The 21971-nt window shown below is 42.0% G+C and overlaps 1 protein-coding gene and 1 pseudogene across 1 annotated transcript; one reads left to right on the top strand and one right to left on the bottom strand.

Annotated features, from left to right (window-relative positions):
• The first annotated feature begins 594 nt into the window (after positions 1-594).
• LOC138436322 (olfactory receptor 8S1-like) lies at positions 595-4832 on the top strand (annotated as a pseudogene).
• Positions 4833-13740: 8908 nt separating this feature from the next.
• Positions 13741-15807, bottom strand: LALBA (lactalbumin alpha). The gene is made up of 4 exons (XM_069580886.1): positions 15610-15807; positions 15125-15283; positions 14575-14650; positions 13741-14067 (listed from the first exon to the last, which is right to left on the bottom strand). The coding sequence occupies exons 1-4, from the start codon at positions 15740-15742 to the stop codon at positions 14007-14009; spliced, it is 429 nt and encodes a 142-aa protein (XP_069436987.1). The 5' UTR covers positions 15743-15807; the 3' UTR covers positions 13741-14006.
• Positions 15808-21971: the final 6164 nt, after the last annotated feature.

The following is a 21971-nucleotide window of genomic DNA, read 5'->3' as shown; positions in this document are numbered from 1 at the left end:
CCACTAGACCTTAGAATTTCTAAGCTGGAATGGATTTTAGAACCCATTTGTTTTTCCCAAAGTTTTTTCTTAATGAGAAACCCAAGGGAATTATTCATGAACTTACAGTGACGCAGAAAGGTCTTGCGGCATCTCCTGATGTCACAGTACCTCTAGCAACCATTCAAACGCGCATCATGGGCTGTCAGCAGGATGGTCGGTCAACATCTTTATGGCGTATTCACTATGTCAGGGAGCCTTCCTGCGGTTTGAACTCCATTCTTTTTGGAACCAAGAACAGGGTGCTCTGAAGGCTGTTTACAACTCCCTTCCTTTCCTTCTCCAGTCTGAATAGTCTCTTTTCTCCTTCCTTTCTGAGTTTGATTCTCTACATCTTCCATCCCACCGTCTCCACCTTAGCCAATAAACCAATAGATTATTGCCTTGAGCTGGGAAAGGTTGATGAGGTCTGACATGGCAAGGTTGCCTCTGCTACACGATCTGGGAGGGTCAGTCCTGAAGCTGACTCCTCATCCCCAGCCGTGCTCTGAGACTCATAACATGTTGGAGATTTCTTTCTGTTCTTGTCCTTCTAAAGCGAAACTCCAATGCTCCATGAAAGTTGGGAACACAGCCACAGTCACTTTCTCTATTCTCCAAGAACTATCCAGTAACACTCACATTCAGGTAGTACTTTTGTAACATTCTTGGTGATTTACCTCCTGACCCTCACAGGGAACCTGCTGATGCTGCTGGTGATCAGGACTGATTCCCACCTCCACACCCCCATGTACTTCTTCCTCAGTCACCTCTCCTTCCTGGATGCTTTCTATGCCTCAGTCATTGTGCCTAAGCTGCTAGAGAACCTGCTTTCCAAGTGGAAGACTATTTCCTTCCTTGAGTGTTTCACCCAGATCTCCTTGGTCATATTTTCAGGGGGCACTGAAACCTGCCTCTTTTCAGTCATGGCCTGTGACCTGTTCCAGGCTGTGTGCTGCCCGCTGCTGTATGTGGGGACTGTGAACAAGAAGGTGTGTGCTGGCCTGGCGGGAGCCTCCTGGGCCATAGGAATGGGGACTGGCCTGCTTAACTCCATCCTCCTGGCTCAGCAGCACTTCTGTGGCCCCAACCTTGTCCCCAGTTTCACCTGCAGGTTTCCTGCAGCGCTCCTGACCCTGTTCTGACCCCTGTTCTGACCCCTCCATGAGCGTTGCCTCTGCTCCAACTACCATGATGGTCCTGGGCCTCGGCACCCTTGTCCTAGTGCCGCTTTCTTACACCTGTATCAAGACAGCCTTGGGAATCAACTCTGCAACAGCTTGGAACAGATCTTCTCTATCTGCTCATCTCATTTTATTGTGATCTCCATCCTCATGAACATTAAGATATATCATTGCTGAACCTTTGAATATAATGTACAATATTTTCCACTCTAAAGTAACCTTGGTCTATAGATCAAAACATTGCAAAGTAGCAGGAAAAAAATTTTATTGGAACTCAAAAGGCCTGGGCTCCATTTCCACCTCTGCTGTGGACTAGATGTGTGAATTATTAAAAAAAAAAAAAAAGTCATTTTATTTCTGAGGCTTCAATTGTCTAACTCTGAAAAATAAGCCTATACAAGGACTGAAGTTTTTCTTATTTCCATTAAACTGTGATTTCAGTTCAGTTCAGTCGCTCAGTCGTGTCCAACTCTTTGCAACCCCATGAATCACAGCACGCCAGGCCTCCCTGTCCATCACCAACTCCCGGAGTTCACTCAAACCCACATTCATCGAGTCGGTGATGCCATCCAGCCATCTCATCCTCTGTCGTCCCCTTCTCCTCCTGCCCTCAATCCCTCCCAGCATCAGAGTCTTTTCCAACGAGTCAACTCTTTGCATGAGGTGGCCAAAGTACTGGAGCTTCAGCTTTAGCATCATTCCTTCCAAAGAAATCCCATGGCTGATCTCCTTTAGAGTGAACTGGTTGGATCTCCTTGCAGTCCATGGGACTCTCAAGAGTCTTCTCCACCACCACAGTTCAAAAACATCAATTCTTCGGCGCTCAGCTTTCTTCACAGTCCAACTCTCACATTCATACATGACCACAGGAAAAACCATAGCCTTGACCAGATGGACCTTTGTCGGCAAAGTAATGTCTCTGCTTTTGAATATGCTATCTAGGTTGGTCATAACTTTCCTTCCAAGGAGTAAGCATCTTTCAATTTCATGGCTGCAATCACCATCTGCAGTGATTTTGGAGCCCAAAAAAATAAAGTCTGACACTGTTTCCACTGTTTCCCTATCTATTTGCCATGAAGTGATGGGACCAGATGCCATGATCTTCATTTTCTGAATATTGAGCTTTAAGCCAACTTTTTCACTCTTCTCTTTCACTTTCATCAAGAGGCTTTTTAGCTCCTCTTCACTTTCTGCCATAAGGGTGGTACCGTCAGCATATCTGAGGTGATTGATATTTCTCCCGGCTATCTTGATTCCAGCTTGTGCTTCTTCCAGCCCAGCATTTCTCATGATGTACTCTGCATGTAAGTTAAATAAGCAGGGTGACAATATACAGTCTTGACATACTCCTTTTCCTATTTGGAACCAGTCTGTTGTTCCATGTCCAGTTCTAACTGTTGCTTCCTGGCCTGCATATAGGTTTCTCAAGAGAAAGGTTAGGTGGTCTGGTATTCCAATCTCTTTCAGAATTTTCCACAGTTTATTGTGATCCACACAGTCAAAGGCTTTGGCATAGTCAATAAAGCAGAAATAGATGTTTTTCTGGAACTCTCTTGCTTTTTCAATGATCCAGCAGAAGTTGGCAATTTGATCTCTGGTTTCTCTGCCTTTTCTAGAACCAGCTTGAACATCTGGAAGTTCACAGTTCACGTATTGCTGAAGCCTGGCTTGGAGAATTTTGAGCATTATTTGGGAGTCATCAAAAGGGAAAATGAAAGTCTTTAGTAGACTTTTATTCAGTGTTGGACAAAAAAATTAAATACATCATCCTTAAAACATGCCATTTCTCTTTCCTACCGGAAGATGATGTCTCCAAAGCTTATTTGTACTGTAGCTATTGATTAGCTAGTTACTATACTACAGCTGCTTTACACAATCAAGATCAATTTTAGTATGTATCACACCACAAGATAAACATTATTAACCTCATTTTCCAAAAGAATACTGAGTTTCAGGAGTAACCAGGTACCTTACAAAAGCTGCCAGAACAAGCTAGGAATGGAGCCAAAATATAAACTAAGGCTCACTGACTTGGAACCTCAAGCTCTTTTCTACCATGTTTCTCTCAGACATAAACAGCTCTAGTTGATGGATCCTTGCTCCCAGGAAACAGAGTAACTAATGGCCTGTGCTCTCTACTAGTGAACTGGAGATGTATTTGTACAAATTGAGAACTTTCCTCACCTGGTTGTTACTTGGCAAGAGGTAAGGGGTGGGAAATGATAAGGTCCAGGAGAGCTCACCTGTCCTGAAGACAAAACTCTTCAGCTCTCTTTTTCTCAATTTCCTCATTTGCCATAAGGAGAATGATAAGACTTCTTCCAACCACTTCACAAAAACATTAGGAGGGGTAAATTTAAAAGTAAAAATGACAATAAAATGAGTATCTTTTTTAACCAAGTACATAAAACCCACAGAGATCATTCCAGTGATAATGACACAATTGCAAAAATAAAATTTGAACGCTTCTTTCAAAAATACTCACAATGACACTTAACAATGTACACCCATGAGGAGAAGACAATGGCAACCCACTCCAGTACTCTTGCCTGGAAAATCCCATGGACAGATGAGCCTGGTAGGCTACAGTCCCTGGGGTCACTAAGAGTAGGACATGACTGAGCGACTTCACTTTCACTTTTCACTTTCATGCATTGGAGAAGGAAATGGCAACCCACTCCAGTGTTCTTGCCTGGAGAATCCCAGGGATGGGGGAGCCTGGTGGGCTGCCGTCTATGGGGTTGCATGGAGTTGGACATGACTGAAGCAGCTTAGCAGCAGCAGCAGCAACATACACCCACAATTTTAATCTTACTATTTTGGATTCATATCTCATGCTAGATACATTTGTATCTTTCACTTTATTTACAAAGCTTGGCTTCTTTTCCAAGCCAAAGACAAATGTGCTAAAAAGGACAAAATTTTGGTCCACTAAGCATTATAAAAATAATGGGCTGTGACTCTGAGGTAATTCCTAGAGCCATAAATGGTAGGAAAAAAATGACAACTTTATTAGACGATCATATAGTTTTGTTAGGAACGATCATCACAAGATAAGACCATGCAGTTGTATATATAGGGAAAAGAAGAGGCAAAAATCCTCAGATTATCATCATAACTACTAAGGAAAGACGCTTTCAAAACTGTGAAGTGCTATAGAAATGCATGAATTTTTTTTTTAAGTTTTATTCTAACCTGTAGCACTTAATATGCTGCAGAACTCCCTTTTTCTCCAGGGCAGTTCCTCTAATGTCTCGCATATGATCACTCATGTATGGAGGCATTTGAAAGCAGAAATGACTGACTTCTCCCTGATAATAGTCATTTCTAGATGCTTCTACCACTGATGGCTGACAGCCCTGAGGACCATCCTTGCAGAATCTGGGATGGGATGGGCCCTGACTGCCCAACAGCCTTGTGGCTTTTGTCTGGACCTCATTTTATTCCTTTGTGCAATTCCCTTCAAGGTACAGGACTCCAGCTTCCGGCTCAGTCCTGGAGCAAGTCCTATCCTTACAGTACAGTATGGTGACCCTACTACTGGACCCCCTTATCTACAGTCTGAAGAACCAGGAAGTGAAGGCAGCTCTAAGCAGGATGCTGGCCAGGAAGCCTAGGCTTACCTTCTAAGCCAGGCTCTACTGCCTCCTCATAATAGGAGGATAATAGCAGGAAAAGTCATGAGAAAGAAGAGGAGACAGAAAGACTTTGCTCCTAATTTATCTCAGCATGAATTCTTCTCCACAACAGAAGTCTTTGTTTGTCTGATCCCTGTGCCCTCCTCCAGTCAAGCAAGATGGGGAAACCTCTTGAGAACTAATGGCACCCATCCACAGGGGACCCATCACTGCACAAGAAAATCTTTTCAACAGATATATGGAGGATCTTTGAAAAACTAAAAACTAAAAAACATATGATCCAGCAATTCTACTTCTGGGAGTATATCCAAAGTAAATGAAAACATTAACTCAAAAAGATATCTACAACCCCCCATGTTCATAGGAGCATTATCTACAATAGCCAACACATGGAAAGATCCTATGTTTTCTTAATGGATGAATGGATAAAGAAGGCATGGATAAAGCCGTGGAATATTATTCAGCCATAAAAACGAGGTCACTCTACCAGTCATGATAACATGGATCGACATTGAAAACATTACGCTGAGTGAAATGTCAGACAAATGCAATATGATCTCCCTTATTTGCAGAACATGGGGAAAAATCAAACTCATAGAAAACAAATGGTCATCAGAGGCAGAGGGGTGGGAAGAAGGGGGTTTGGAGGAAGGTGATCATAAGGTAAAATTTCCAGCGTAACATTAAGTACTAGGGATATGATGCACAATATGATGACTCTAGTTAACACCATTGTATGATATATAGGAAATCTGTTAAGAGAGTAAATATTAGGGATTTACATCACTAGAAGTAAAGTTTTCCCTTTTTTTACTTCTTTGTTTCTTTATACTTATTTTTATAAGATAATTTATTTTTTTAGAAATATATTTGAGACACATTGAGAACTATAGCCCAGAAGACAACCTCTCAGATGATTGAGAAACTGCTCCATTGAACCATTATTTTTTGCACAGCCATTTACATTATCAGAACACAGAACATACATCACATGTGACAGGGGTGTATTCCATCCAGTTTCCAAAAGACACAGGTTAAGTGTATAGACAGCGAGACAGCAGTGTTAACAGGGAAGAGTCTGTTTTGATTCTTCCATGCTGTATCTGTTTCTTTGGCCACTCTGATTATTATAATCACACATAATGTCCGGCCTCAGAAAATCCTGCCCCTCAACCTGACTGTTCAGCTAAAGTGCCTTTGTTCAGAACTCTGTCCACCTTAGATGACAGGAAGGAAGAAATTAATACACGTCCCTGCCTGAGGCTTGCCAATCTAGGAGGTACTTACAAGGTTAAATGGCTTTTTTAATCTGTTTCCTCATCTCCCCCCATCTCTGATCCATAAAAGAACTTGGCATCCAGACCCCAACAATATGGTTATTTTGAGACATTATTCTACCAAGACATCCTCTTGGTCAGCCAGCTTTCTGAATGAAGTTGTATTCCTTTCCTTAACACCTCATCTCTCAGATTCATTGGCCTATTGTGCAGCGAGCAGAGCAAGCTTGGACTCTTTTTAACAGCAGGACCCTAATGTCTAGGAATGGAACACAATCTTTCAGGGAATGTTAACATTGATGTCATGAGAATGGGGTTTCTTTATCCCTGTCTTCAAAACAGACATCCTTTACTTTAATGATTGAAGCAGACATACAGTACATGTTTACAAGCTGTTCAGGCTCACACAAAATTCAGGTTGAAACATGTACGAGCCAAAATGACTTCCTCATACCTCAATGTGTGAAAATTTTCTCCATCAGAGGGAACTTTCAGGATTTTCTCAATTAGGAGTTTTGAGATGAAGAATATTAACTGAACCTCTTGTAATATTCACTTATATATGTATATCCAACCATCCTGCTCTACACTTTGCACTTATACAGATTTATACAGTAATGTATGTCAACTGTCTCTCCAATAATCTGGGGGGGGGTGGGTGGGGAAATAAAGAATATCTTCACAGCTCTACCAGCCATTTCCACAACTATTGCTTTTCTTTTTCATTTCTTGCCCTTTTGACTTGCCCCCTTTTGCCTCTCCCTCAATCTTTTACTTTTGTCTATGCACAAAGTGGAAATCTGACCACTAGCAAATTTACCACTTCATTTTGGAAGAGTTCCATCTTAGTACTGAGACCCAGCTCCTCCTTTGTTCCCATACCAAATACTGCCTGACGAAATCTAGAGGTCCAGAGTAGGAAAGAAATGAAAATCAGTATATCTCCTCCTGTCTTTGTCCTTAACTATCAACACCTAAAGTAGAACATAGCAAATAGCAAATCCTCAGTAACTATTTGTTGATTATGGAGTGAGTGATGGAATGAATGGTGGATCTGTCTGAGAAGTCCTGTCTCTTACATGATCCTAGGAAACAGAAGGAACTATCCACATTTAAAGTGTAAGTCTTGGAAAACAGAAGACAGAGCTGTGATATTTAGCAATCACACAGAAACACAGGACTTAAAAGGTCTTATAGAGTTCTGGCTCATCACACCCATTTTAAACAAGGAACTAATATTCAAAAAATTAATATACACTGAAGTTGAAGTTTAAAATAAACACATTCACCTAAATAAATAAATAAAATTTTTAAATAAAGTGTAAGTCTTGAGAGCAAAACCCAGGCTAACAGATTCTGTATCCCCAGTGTCTAGTATGTCCTATCACTTAATTAACTCTCAATTAGTGTGCAAAATAAAAAAAGAATGAATGAGATTGAAGGGAGTGAGAGAAGGAACATATGAAAAAAATCAGTTAATTTTGTCCAGTAAAATTCCTGCCTTCATGACAATATAGATGTCAGAGAAAAGTAGCATGGAGGAGAGATCAGGACAGAAAGGGAGAAAAAAGACCATATTTTGGGACGCCAACCTGGGTCATCCTCACAGAGCTCACTGAATTATGTGCAGTCTGGCCACCCTGCCCTGAGTATAAGAAAAAAAAAAGCTGAGCATAAAAACTGCCACCCACCTGAGCCCAGACCACTTCAGATCTCTGTCTGTTTCAAGATCTGTTCCACAGGATAGAAACCCCAGAAATAAGCCCATGCACCTATGGCCAATTAATCTATGACAAAGGAGGCAAGACTACACAATGGTGGAAAGACAGTCTCTTTAACAAATTGTGCTGGGGAAACTGGACAGCCACATGTAAAAAAAAATAAATTAAATTAAATTATTCTTTAACTCCATACACAAAGATAAGCTCAAAATGGATTAAAGAGCTAAAAGTGAGACCAGATACAATTAAACTCTTGGAGGAAAACACAGGCAGGACACTCTCTGACATAAATCAGAGCAACAGCTTTTTTGATCCATCTCCTGGAATAACAGAAATAACAACAAAAATACACAAATGGGACCTACTTAAACTCAAAAGGTTTTGCACAACAAAGAAAACAATAAACACAACAAAAAGACAACCCACAGATTGAGAGAAAATATTTGCAAATAATGTGACTAATAAGGGATGAGTTTCTAAAATGTACAAACAGCTTATGATGCTTAGCAGCATCAAACAAATAGCTCACTCAAAAAATGGGCAGAAGACCTGAATTGACATTTCTCCAAAGAGGACATACAGATGGCCAACGGGTACGTGAAAAGATGTTCAATGTTCCTAGTTAGTAGAGAAATGCAAATTAAAACTACAATGACATATCACCTCACACTGGTTGGAATGGCTATCGCCAAAAAATCCACAAACAACAAATGCTGGAGACGGTGGAGAGAAAAGGAAAACCTCCTACACTGTTGGTGGGAATACAAATCAGTACAGCCACTAGGAAACACAGTATGGAGGTTCCTTATAAAACTAAAAATAGAGCGACCATATGACCCTGCAATCCCACTCCTGAGCATATACCATGAGAAAAACGTCATCCAAAAAGACACATGCAGCCCGGTGTTTACCGCAGCACTGTTTGCAATGGCCCACACATGGAGCCAACATGCATGTCCCCATCAGAGGAGTGGATAAAGAGGGTGTGGCATATACATACAATGGAACATTACTCAGGCATCAAATAGAAGGAAACAATGCTGTTCACAACACGGGTGGGTCTAGAGAGTGTCATACTGAGTGAAGTAAGTCAGACAGAGAAAGAGAAATATCATATGACATCCCTTATATGTGGACTCTAAAAAAAAATGATACAAACCAGAAAGAGATTCACAGACTTAGAAAACAAACTTACAGTTGCTCAGGGGGAAGGGATAGTTAGGGAGTTTGGGGAGGTCATGTACACACTGCTATATTCAAAATGGATGACCAACAAGGAGCTATTATATAGCACGTGGAACTGTACTCAATGTTATGTGCCAGCCTGGATGGAAGCGGGGTTTGGGGGAGAATGGATGCATGTGTATGTATAGCTGAGTCCCTTCACTGCTCACCTGAAACTACCACAACATTGCTAATCGGCTATACCTGAATACAAAATAAAAAGTCTAAAATTGGCGGGGGGCGGGGGGGGGGGGGAAGACTTGCTCCAGGCCTAGAGGAAGAAGCAGTAGTTGGAGAATGCTGAACAAATGGCTCAGCTGCCACCCCATCTCCCACTCAGCTCTAAAGAGTTCTCAGAAAGAGAACAACAGCAGTTGCTCTACTCTAGGGCTGAGAAGCCTGCAGCAGTCAAGACCACTTCCGCGCAGGCTCCCTGGTTTCTATCTATTCTCAGTCCGTTGAGCCTAGGCTAAGATCCTCTCTGCAACTGTCAATTTCCTTTGGCAAAGCCCTCTGAAAATCATGGCCTCATATACAGTACAGTCACAAGTGAAATTTCCAACATGAAAATATTTCTCTATAGGATGAAGGCCAGGGATATGGAACTAAATGAAACAGTCCCAACTTTAGTTAAATTTCTGGTCTGCCCATCTGATGGAGCGGGTCCTTCACCTTTTCCAGATGAATTTAACTCAGATGACCATTATATCTACTACTGCGGGCAGGAATTGCTTAGAAGAAATGGAGTAGCCATCATAGGCAACAAAAGAGTCCAAAATGCAGTACTTGGATGCAATCTCAAAAACGACAGAATGATCTCTGTTCATTTCCAAGGCAAACCATTCAATATCACGGTAATCCAAGTCTGTGCCCCTACCAGTAACGCTGAAGAAGCTGAGGTTGAATGGTTCTATGAAGACCTACAAGACCTTTTAGAATTAACACCCCAAAAAGATGTTCTTTTCATTATAGGGGACTAGAATGCAAAAGTAGGAAGTCAAGAAACACCAGGAGTAAAAGGCAAATTTGGCCTTGGCGTACAGAATGAAGCAGGGAAAAGGATAACAGAGTTTTGCGAAGAGAATGCACTGTTCATAACAAAGAGCCTCTTCCAGCAACACAAGAGAAGACTCTACACATGGACATCACCAGATGGCCAATACCGAAATCAGACTGATTATATTCTTTGCAGCCAAAGATGGAGAAGCTCTATCAGTTCAGTTCAGTTCAGTCACTCATTTGTGTCCGACTCTTTGCGACCCCATGAATCGCAGCACGCCAGGCCTCCCTGTCCATCACCATCTCTTGGAGTTCACCCAGACGCATGTCCATCGAGTCCATGATGCCATCCAGCCATCTCATCCTGGGTCGTCCCCTTCTCCTCCTGCCCCCAATCTCTCCCAGCATCAGAGTCTTTTCCAATGAGTCAACTTTTCACATGAGGTGTCCAAAGTACTAGAGCTTCACCTTTAGCATCATTCCTTCCAAAGAAATCCCAGGGCTGATCTCCTTCAGAATGGACTGGTTGGATCTCCTTGCAGTCCAAGGGACCCTCAAGAGTCTTCTCCAACACCACAGTTCAAACGCATCAATTCTTCGGTGCTCAGCTTTCTATATAGTCAGCAAAAACAAGACCAGGAGCTGACTGTGGCTCAGATCATGAACTCCTTACTGCCAAATTCAGACTTAAATTGAAGAAAGTGGGAAAAATCACTAGACCATTCAGGTATGACCTAAATCAAATCCCTTATGATTATACAGTGGAAGTGAGAAGTAGATTTAAGGGACTAGATCTGAAAGACAGAGTGCCTGATGAACTATGAACGGAGGTTCGCGACACTGTACAGGAGACAGGGATCAAGACCATCCCCAAGAATAAGAAATGCAAAAAGGCAAAATGGCTGTCTGAGGAAGCCTTACAATGCTGTGAAAAGCAAAGGAGAAAAGGAAAGATATAAGCATCTAAATGCTGAGTTCCAAAGAATAGCAAGGAGAGACAAGAAAGCCTTCCTCAGTAATCAGTGCAAAGAAATTGAGAAAAACAATAGAATGGGAAAGACTAGAGATCTCTTCAAGAAAATTAGAGATACCAAGGGAACATTTCATGCAAAGATGGGTACAATAAAGGACAGAAATGGTATGGACCTAACAGAAGCAGAAGATATTAAGAAGAGGTGGCAAGAATACACAGAAGAACTGTACAAAAAAGCACTTCACAACCCAGATAATCACGATGGTGTGATTACTCACCTAGAGCCAGACATCCTGGAATGTGAAGTCAAGTGGGCCTTAGAAAGCATCACTACGAACAAAGCTAGTGGAGGTAACGGAATTCCAGTTGAGCTGTTTCAAATTCTGAAAGATGATGCTGTGAAAGTGCTGCACTCAACATGCCAGCAAATTTGGAAAACTCAGCAGTAGCCACAGGACTGGAAAAGGTCCGTTTTCATTCCAGTCCCAAAGAAAAGCATGCCAAAGAATGCTCAAACTACCGCACAATTGCACTCATCTCACACACTAGTAAAGTAATGCTCAAAATTCTCCAAGCCAGGCTTCAGCAATACGTGAACCATGAACTTCCAGATGTTCAAGCTGGTTTTAGAAAAAGCAGAGGAACCAGAGATCAAATTGCCAGCATCCGCTGGATCATGGAAAGAGCAAGAGAGTTCCAGAAAAAGATCTATTTCTGCTTTATTGACTATGCCAAAGCCTTTGACTGTGTGGATCACAGTAAACTGTGGAAAATTCTGAAAGAGATGGGAATACTAGACCACCTGACCTGCCTCTTGAGAAACCTATATGCAGGTCAGGAAGCAACAGTTAGAACTGGACATGGAACAACTGATTGGTTCCAAATAGGAAAAGGAGTACATCAAGGCTGTATATTGTGTATATTGTGGTTGTATACTGCTTATTTAACTTATATGCAGAGTACATCATAAGAAACGCTGGGCTGAAAGAACCACAAGCTGGAATCATGGATGCTGGGTGAAATACCAATAACCTCAGATATGCAGATGACACCACCCTTATGGCAGAAAGTGAAGAAGAACTAAAGAACCTCTTGATGAAAGTGTAAGTGGAGAGTGAAAAAGTTGGCTTAAAGTTCAACATTCAGAAAACTAAGATCATGGCATCTGGGCCCATCACTTCATGGCAAATAGATGGGGAAACAATGGAAACAGTGAGAGATTTTACTTTTGAGAGCTCAAAATCACTGCAGATGGTGACTGCACCCATGAAATTAAAAGTCGCTACTCCTTGGAAGGAAAGTTATGACCAACCTAGATAGCATATTAAAAAGCAACGACATTACTTTGTCAACAAAGGTCTGTCTAGTCAAGGCTATGGTTTTTCCAGTAGTCATGTATGGATGTGAGAGTTGGACTGTGAAGAAAGCTGAGCACTAAAGAATTGATGCTTTTGAACTATGGCATTGGAGAAGACTCTTGAGAGTCCCTTGGACTGCAAGGAGATCCAACCAGTCCATCCTAAAGGAGATCAGTCCTGGGTGTTCATTAGAAGGGCTAATGTTGAAGCTGAAACTCCAACACTTCGGCCACCTGATACAAAGAGCTGACTCATTTGAAAAGACCCTGATGCTGGGAAAGATTAGGGGATGATAGAGGATGAGATAGTTGGATGGCATCACCGACTCAATGGACATGAGTTTGGATGAACTCTGGGAGTTGGTGATGGGCAGGCAGGCCTGGCATGCTGCAGTTCATGGGGTTGCAAAGAGTTGGACACGACTGAGTGACTGAACTGAAGTGAACTGATGCCTTCCTGAGACTGTAACTGAAGCAAATAATAAGGAGATGTGTGAGTTTGGTTGGTGGAATGGTCATTCAATCCTGCCCTCCCACATACCACTGTGAACAGCGATTATTCTAAAACCTTGTAGACTTGGGGAAAGCACTTTGTCCCATAATTAGGGAAGGAATAGCATGCAGTACCCCTGGGAGGTGTGTCACATTGTGTTCAAATTCAGACTAAAATCATATGATGAATACCAAGTTATTTCCTGAGAGTTTGTTTTCATAAGTGTAAGAGAGGGGTGTCCTGTTCACTGCTCGACAGGGCCTATAAGTCTCTAAACAGATTATGGCAGCTTCATTTGGGAGCTGCTAGTCTCTGAGACAAGGCAAATATGGTCTGAATGCCAAAAGCCCCAGTGGATATAGAGGTAAGAGGAGGGAATTAGAAGATATTGACAGTTTTCTAACCTAATGATACTTATGACACTATATCTTGTATTATGTTGCTGTTGTTGTTGCTGTTCAGTTACTAAGTCATGTCTGAGTCTTTGTGATCCCATGGACTGCAGCTCACCAGGCCTCCCTGTCCCTCACCGTCTCCCAGTGTTTGCCCAAGTCCATGTCCATTGAATCTTGTATTATAATTATTTATTAATGTTTGTATTATACTAGTTGAGGTTAGAGATGCTTTTAGCCAACTTTAGATCCCCTCCATAGTTCTTTGAATTATGCTAGGTGATCAGTAAAACTCTGTTGAATTGAATTAATACAGAAAGTAATCTCAATCTTTGAGTTGTTATAAGTTCAGTCTTTCTCTCCTCCTTAGTAGAGATGAAGGTGTCTGTGACCCACAGCCAGGTCTACCTACTCACCCTATTTCCTCCCTCTCCCACCAGGAAGAAAATACAGCCAGCCACTCAGAATCAGGCCTTTTATTCAGGACAGAAGTGGAATATGCACTGTTGCATTAAAAGTGCTATCAGGGGCACCGAGCAAGGGTCAAATGTCCCGAGCACCATTCATGCATCCCTGGAGATTAGTCCTTACATGTCCATCGCCACTACAGGGCCCAGGGCTCAGAGACAAGTTAGCTTCAAGGGGGTACAAAGAAGCAAAACGAGGTAGCCAAGGGGCAGAGGAGTTCCAGGAACAGAAAGAGGACAGAAGCAGCAAAGACAGCAGGTGTTCACAACTTCTCACAGAGCCACTGATCCAGCTTCTCAGAACAGAGTGCTTTATGGGCCAACCTGATCATGAAGAAGGAGACAAGGCAAATTGACTGACAGGATCTTGGTTAGATTTACATCTAGCTTTATCCCCAGGAAGGCTGAGGCGAAAGATTGTGGGTGAAAATTACAGACAGACTTTTCCAGCCACATGGCTAGAGATACTGAGCCACTTAGTGGAGTAAGGTCCATTTTTTAAAACTCCAAGAAAATTGTGGGACAGTGGTACAAAAGGCATGCCTTAGGATGTAAGACTGAACAAGTAGAATTAGATGTTCAAGTCCTGGTGAAGGAAATCCTGGATCTCAGCCCTCTATTAGGGAACCCTAGGTAGGAAAATTGCTAACAGGAGTGAAGTAAAGTGAAGCTTCAGAATTGGAAACCTGAGTCTGCTTGATGATTTTTGTTTTTAAGATGACATTCTAGCTTAAAAGACCAGGAAATAGAGAGAACGGAGTATAGTGCTGGGGCGAAAGGACTGAGAAGAAAGAGGGGAAAGATTAAGTGAAAAATAGAGAGGTGACTCACCAGTAGTTAATTCCTACTTTATCCAGAATCTTCTTGGCACACACAATGTCATCAGTAAGATCATCATCCAGGAACTCTGGCAGGAGTTACAGGTGGAAAAAAATGAGAGAGCTAAGTATTACCCAGAAGGGTAATGAATTTCCGTCTTCTCTGGTTTTCTCTGAACTAGAGGCTTATGCCTGTTGCCTTTTAGATGAGAGATTTAATACAGTAATGCCTATCCCTAGGTAAGGACTCCCTTCTCTTCTCTGGGGCAGCTCCTTAGGAATTATCAACTTCATCAACCAACTTAGTCTGAAAATACAGGGTATTATACACCAAGATCGCCAAACAGCTCAGGTCACCTACCCATGAACTTTAAGAAACTGTCTGGGGATTTGGTGTTAATGAAAAATTCTAAGAGCCTCTTACTCGGTATTATCAAGTCCCACAGTTAATTTGGAGGCCAAGGCAGTGAAGCCAGAGATGTGTTTCACACCAAAAAAAAGGAGGTTATCCCAGGAGTAGGTTTTAAAAAAACACAGGAACAGGGTAAAAAGACGTCACTCACTGTCACAGGAGATGTTACAGATGTTCCTTGAGTGAGAGTTCTGGTCGTCTTTGCACCAAATTTTATTATTTATCTGGAAGAGTCCATATTCTGTGCTGTCATTGTTTTGTACTATGGCTTGTGTGTCATAACCACTGGTATGAAATGCAGTACAGACCCCTGAAAGAAAGACGAAAAAGAGAATTCACAAGGATGTTCATGTATAGCATAAATGAGGACCTGTATTCCCAGACAGAAAAAGGCTCTCCAACCAATCTCCAAATATGGCAGACCACAGAGTATCTTGATAAGGTGAAAAGAGTTCCAAAGGATCAGACAACGGGAAAAAGGAGAGATACATAAATAAATGTAATAAAAGAGTAAACAAATAAGAGAATTGTTCGATAATTTAATTAAGAGTAGAGGGAAAAAAGAGGTTGAAGAGAATGGAGGGAAAGAGTGAAGAGGATGAATTATGGGACAAAGCAAAATAGCAGGGAACTCACATTCAGGCAAACTGACACCTCCGTAGTCCTTCAAGTCCTTCAGCTTCTGGAACACCTCACATTTTGTTAATTGTTCAGCCTGGGTGGCATGGAATAGGATGCCTACCAGGAGCAGAGAGACAAAGGACATCATTTTGGTTACCCCCCAAGATCCTGAAATGGGGTCACCACACTGCTCACCTCCTTTTATTTGTGGAAAAAGCCTCAGGGGCCCTGGCATCAAACCTTACATCCAGGAAGAGGAGGACGAGAGAGGCCAGTCAAACCAACAAAGAAACATTGAGCCTGCTAGCCTCCTTCAGTAATTTCACCCCACTTTTCCTTTCCTCCCCAGAATCTCTAGTCCATACTAGGAATTGTTACCTGCCCAAAGAGTGTTACAAACATGATCCTGTTTCCCATTTGGCTTTATTTATGTTGTTTCTGGTAGTGTTGGTTCTAGGAAGCAAGATGTGCCCAACCTACTTCGGGAACAAAGGGGGCCTCAGGGGTAATACAAGTGAAGCAATCAGAAAATGCACAAAGCGTCCATGGTCAACTCCTCCTTCCCCTTAGAGACATATAGAATACGCGAAAGGACTGTACATCACCATATGTCATGGTCCCAGAATCAGAGTTGACACTGGCCCACTCAACCCAGGCATGAAACAAAAGAAGTGTCCCTTGATATCTTGGTTCCTGGTTGAGTGGTCAGGAACAGAAATAGAATATGACCACAGAGACTGAGAATCACATATAACTTGGATCCAGAGACTTTCTATTTCACAAAAATGGAGAACTTGAAAAGTGCGTATGACAGTATCTAGCTACCCTCTGAGCTGCTATCAGCCTCCCCATCCCCAACCACCAATACCACTAAAAAGCCAGACACCACATTGTACATCTAAAACTAACAACTTGCAATAAATGTGTTCATAAATATATAAGTTTGTAGACAGCCTCAGAGTAGGCCACAGAAGGTTAAAAAAGAGTGACTCAACCTTTTTGGGAAAGGTGGGAAAACTGGACTTTAAGCACTTTAATATCAGAGTAGTATACACCTGGTAGTTCAGCTGGTGAAGAACCCACCTGAAGTGCAGGAGACCCCAGTTCAATTCCTGGGATGGGAAGATCCCCTGGAGAAGGAATACGCTACCCACTCCAGTATTCTTGGGCTTCCCTGGTGGCTCAGATGGTAAAGAATCTTTCTGCAATGCAGGAGACCTGGGTTCAATCCCTGGGTGGGGAATCCCCTGGAGGGGAATCCCCTGGAGGAGGGCGTGGCAACCCACTCCAGTATTCTTGCCTGGAGAATCCCCATGGACAGAGGAGCCTGGTGGGCTACAGTTCATGGGGTCACAAAGAGTCAGGCACAGCTGAGCAACTAAGCACAGCACAGTACAGTATACACCTGTGAAGTGAAGGGAAGGGAAGTTGCTCAGTCATGTCCGCCTCTTTGTGATCCCATGGACTGTAGCTTACAAGGCTCTTCTGTCCATGGAATTTTCCAGGCAAGAGTACTGGAGTGGGTTGCCATTTCCTTCTCCAGGGGATCTTCCTGAGCCAGGAATCGAACCGAGATTGCCCACATTGCAGGCAGACACTTTACCATCTGAGCCACCAGGGAACCCCCACAGTATACACCTAGAGCTTATAAAACAAGATTCTGAACCTGAGCTTTAAGATCAGTGTCCTGGAGCATATAGAGTTTAGGATACTAGTTCTAAATGGTTCCTTCAAATTGCTGGCATCAAGCTTCATGCTATGGTACCAATAGCTGTTAGCTTCTTGTATGCCAAGGCTTATTCTCTCTACCTCAGTCTCTAAAACCTGATTGGGTACCCATCCTAAGCAAATAATTTAAGGGTTCCAACCTGAAGATATTCTAAACTTTTATATCCTACAACTCTTCAGAATCAGGGCAAACTCTTCCTCTGTTTTATCCTATATTCTGTACCATGCATTATCACTATCAGTTCAGCTCAGTCGCTCAGTAGTGTCCAACTCTTTGCAACCCCATGGACTGCAGCATGCCAGGCTTCCCTGCCCATTACCAACTCCTGGAGCTTGCTTAAACTCATGTCCATTGAGTTGGTGATTCCATCCAACTCCTCCATCCTCTGTCATCCCTTCTCCTCCTGCCTTCAATATTTCCCAGTATCAGGGTCTTTTCACATGAGTCATTTCTTCACATCAGGTGGCCAAAGTATTGGAGCTTCAACTTCAGCATCAGTCCTTCCAATGAACACCCAGGACTGATCTTTAGAATGGACTGATTGGATCTCCTTGCAGTCCAAGGGACTCTCAAGAGTCTTCTCCAACACCACAGTTCAAAAGCATCAATCCTTCAGCACTCAGTTTTCATTATAGTCCAACTCTCACATCCATACATGACTACTGGAAAAACCATAGCTTTGACTAGACAGACCTCTGTTGGTAATGTCTCTGCTATTTAATATGCTGTCTAGGTTGGTCATAGCTTTTCTTCCAAGGAGCAAGTATCTTTTAATTTCATGACTGCAGTCACCATCTGCAGTGATTTTGGAGCCCAAGAAAATAAAGTCTCTCACTGTTTGCATTGTTTCCCCATCTATTTGCCATGGAGTCATGGGATCAGATGCCATGATCTTCGTTATCTGAATGTTGAGTTTTAAGCCAGCTTTTTCACTCTCCTCTTTCACTTTCATCAAGAGGCTCTTCAGCTCCTCTTCACTTTCTGCCATATGGGTGGTGTCATCTGCATATCTGGTTATTGATATTTCTCCTGACAATCTTGATCCCAGCTTGTGCTTCATCCAGCCCGGCATTTCTCATGATGTACTCACTATATGAAGTATTGATAATCACTATATGAAGTACTGAAACTGAACAGGACCCTGTGCGGCTTCTGAAAACAGAAGTCTTTTCATGTCCCTCATTTCTTCTTTGTAGGGAATAGACTCCAGCCTCCATGACCTTACCTGAATTCCAAAGGGTAGATTCAGGGAAAGGTGGAGATGCAGAGACAGGGAGGAGCAGCCAAGAAACAATAGCACAGCCTTGGGGCAGGGTCCTAGTTTCACCATAAGGGATACACTAACAATATTCTTGAGCTCTTTGCAGAATTAAAACCTCCAGCAAATGGAAGATGTTAGCATTTATTTCAGAGACGACTACCTGAGGCCAGATTAAAGGGGTGAAGGCCCTGCACACATCCTACTCTTATCAACACCCCTGCCCTTGAACCATTGCCAAAAAACGCCTCACCAAATCTTCCCAGGTTGGGACACACAGTTTTGAGGGGCATGAGCCCATTGTGTTCTCCTTTTGCTTTGAAAAGCAATACAGCTATCATCTTCTACTTCACCCAAAACTCTGTCTCCAAGATTCAATTCAGTGCCCAGAGACCAAGTTTTTGGCATCAGCACCATGAGTGAAATGAGTGTACAGGATCTTGGTGTTCCAAGAGAGATGAGCAGAAAGTCCTAATATCAGAGATATGTGTTTAGAAACACAGCAGAAGTGCATCCACTGCATTTCTCCTCCGTTCCATTCAGAGGCATTGGAAGAGTACATGGAGAACAAGAACAGAAATTCCATCACCCTAAGCAAATATGACTGAAATATGGCTGGGAGTGAGAAGATGACCTTGAACCACGTGGAAGAGGTATAGATTAAAAAATCTAGTCCTAGAGAATAGTCTTTCCAACAGAGGTGCCTGGTGTAAAATGTCTCCTGCCCAGGGCTGTGGACTGAAAATACCTGTAATAGAATAAAATGATGGGCCAGGATGTCACGAATCACAGGGGCTTTCTTACACTTCTAGCCAGGTCAAGGTTTATGGCAGCAGCCTATTTGCCTATAATTTGGTAGTATCTCCACCCTTCCAAGAAGCAGCATACTAGGCAAGGAATCACAACTAAATGCAAAAAAGAAAAGAAATATACCTCAGGCAAGAGGAACCATTATTTCCTTAGAAATGTTTATAAAATAGCATATCTGGAGTTGTCTGATAAAGAAGATAGGTATCTATTGGAAACAATTACAAACTTTTCAGAGAAAGATGTCAGTTCTTAGAGATGGATCAAAGAAGAACAAACAACAATCTCAGCATTGAGGAAATGTATGGAAAGACGTGAGCATTGCTGTTGAAGGAAAGCCCCTGCCAAAATCTCTCCGGAGACACAGGGTGCTCTCTGTGCAGGCCAAGATCTGGCTCAAGGGAGTGAAGAGATAGTCACAAGATGCTGGATTTTTTCAGAAATACGCTAGGAAGCTATGCTCATTCCCTTGGATGCTTTTGAGGGTAACATTTTGATGATAAAAATAAAAGTTTCTCAAACCAGTCCTATGGAGGACTTCCAGAGATTGAGGAATCAGAAGCACCTTCTTCAAAACACATTTGGCAGCAGCCATCTAGCAGTGTAGTTTGTAGATGATGAGTAACTGATAGAGACCTCGGCCACCATTTGGAGGGAACACTCTGAGAGCCACAATAATATTGACCATTACTCCTTACTCCTTACAGGGGCTACCCCGGTGGCCCAGACAGTAAAGAATCTGCCTGCTATGCAGGAGACCCATGTTTGATCCCCGGGTGGGGAAGATCCCCTGGAGAAGGGAATGGCAACCCACTCTAGTACTCTTGCCTGGAGGATTCCATGGACAGAGGAGCCTTGCGAGCTACCATCCATGGGGTCACAAAAAGTCAGACGTGACTGAGCAACTAACACACATACCTTACCATTAATAGCCTCACCTTTTTCTGCTTCCTCCTATAATTAAGGTAAGTTATCACTAGGTGAAAAATAGAGTTAGATCTTAGAATTGAAACCCAAATTTAGACAAATTCCTAAATGAATTAGTTATTTAGGGCAAATAAAATTTGGGGAGTGAGTGTTTTTTCTGACTTATTTCCTTCAGCAAGATCAAGTTCCATCCATATTGTTGGACTAGCAGGGATTTCTTTTTTAAAGCTGAATAATATCCCATTGTGTACCTGATGCTATATCGACATTATTTTTTTATTCTAATAAGCTAAGCAGTTTATATTCTGAAAACTATTTTTAAAATAAGTTTCCTTTAGAATTTTTATCATTTCAAGTCTTACATTTAACTCTTTAATCTATTTTGAGTTAATATTTGTGAGTGGTATAATATAGTCCAATTCACACTGTTTTGCATGTGAATATCCAGTTTTCTCAGCACCATTTATTAAGATACTATTGTTTCTCCATTAAGGAATCTTGGCTTCCTTCTCAAAGATTAGTTGTGTATGCATTGGTTTATATTTGAGTTCTCTATTCTGTTCCATCAATCTGTATGTTTTTATGCCAGTACCATACTGTTTTGATTACTGTAGCCTTGTAACATAGTTTGAGATAAGGAAGTGTGACACCTCCAGCTTTGTTCTTTCACTGGATAGTTTTGTTATTCAAGATCTTTTGTGACTTCACACAATCTAGTTTCCCAACTAGGGATCAAATCCAGACCCCTTGAAGTGGATGCACAGAGTCCTAACCACTGAACCATTAGGGAATTACCTTCCCCTCCATTTTTTTAATGTGGTGAATAACACTAATTAATTTTTGAGTATTAAACCAATCTTGCAAAAATAAAATAAAATAAAATAAACCAATCTTGCATTCCTGAAATAAACCACAGTTGGTCGTGACATATAAGCATATTTGAATATTTCTAGAATTAGTCTGCAAAGAAATAGAGGAAAACAACAGAATGGGAAAGACTAGAGATCTCTTCAAGAAAATTAGATATACCAAGGGAACATTTCATGCAAAGATGGGTACAATAAAGGACAGAAATTGTATGGCCCTAACAGAAGCAGAAGATATTAAGAAGAGGTGGCAAGAATACACAGAAGAACTGTACAAAAATGATCTTCACGACCAAGATAATCACGATGGTGTGATCACTCACCTAGAGCGAGACATCCTGGAATATGAAGTCAAGTGGGCCTTAGAAAGCATCACTACTAACAAAGCTAGTGGAGGTGATGGAATTCCAGTTGAGCTATTTCATATCCTAAAAGATGATGCTGTGAAAGTGCTGCACTCAATATGCCAGCAAATTTGGAAAACTCAGCAGTAGCCACAGGACTGGAAAAGGTCAGTATTCATTCCAATCCCAAAGAAAGGCAATGCAAAAGAATGCTCAAACTACCCCACAATTGCAGTCATCTCACATGCTAGTAAAATAATGCTCAAAATTCTCCAAGCCAGGCTTCAGTAATACATGAACTGTGAACTTCCAGATGTTCAAGCTGGTTTTAGAAAAGGCAGAGGAACCAGAGATCAAATTGCCAACAACCGCTGGATCATGGAAAAAGCAAGAGTTCCAGAAAAACATCTATTTCTACTTTATTGACTATGCCAAAGCCTTTGACT

Source organism: Ovis canadensis, chromosome 3 (genome assembly GCF_042477335.2).
Source record: "Ovis canadensis isolate MfBH-ARS-UI-01 breed Bighorn chromosome 3, ARS-UI_OviCan_v2, whole genome shotgun sequence".
In the NCBI taxonomy this organism is placed as follows: Eukaryota; Metazoa; Chordata; class Mammalia; order Artiodactyla; family Bovidae; genus Ovis; species Ovis canadensis.
Note: the sequence above shows the minus strand (reverse complement) of the source record. Positions and strands in the feature narration are given on the sequence as shown.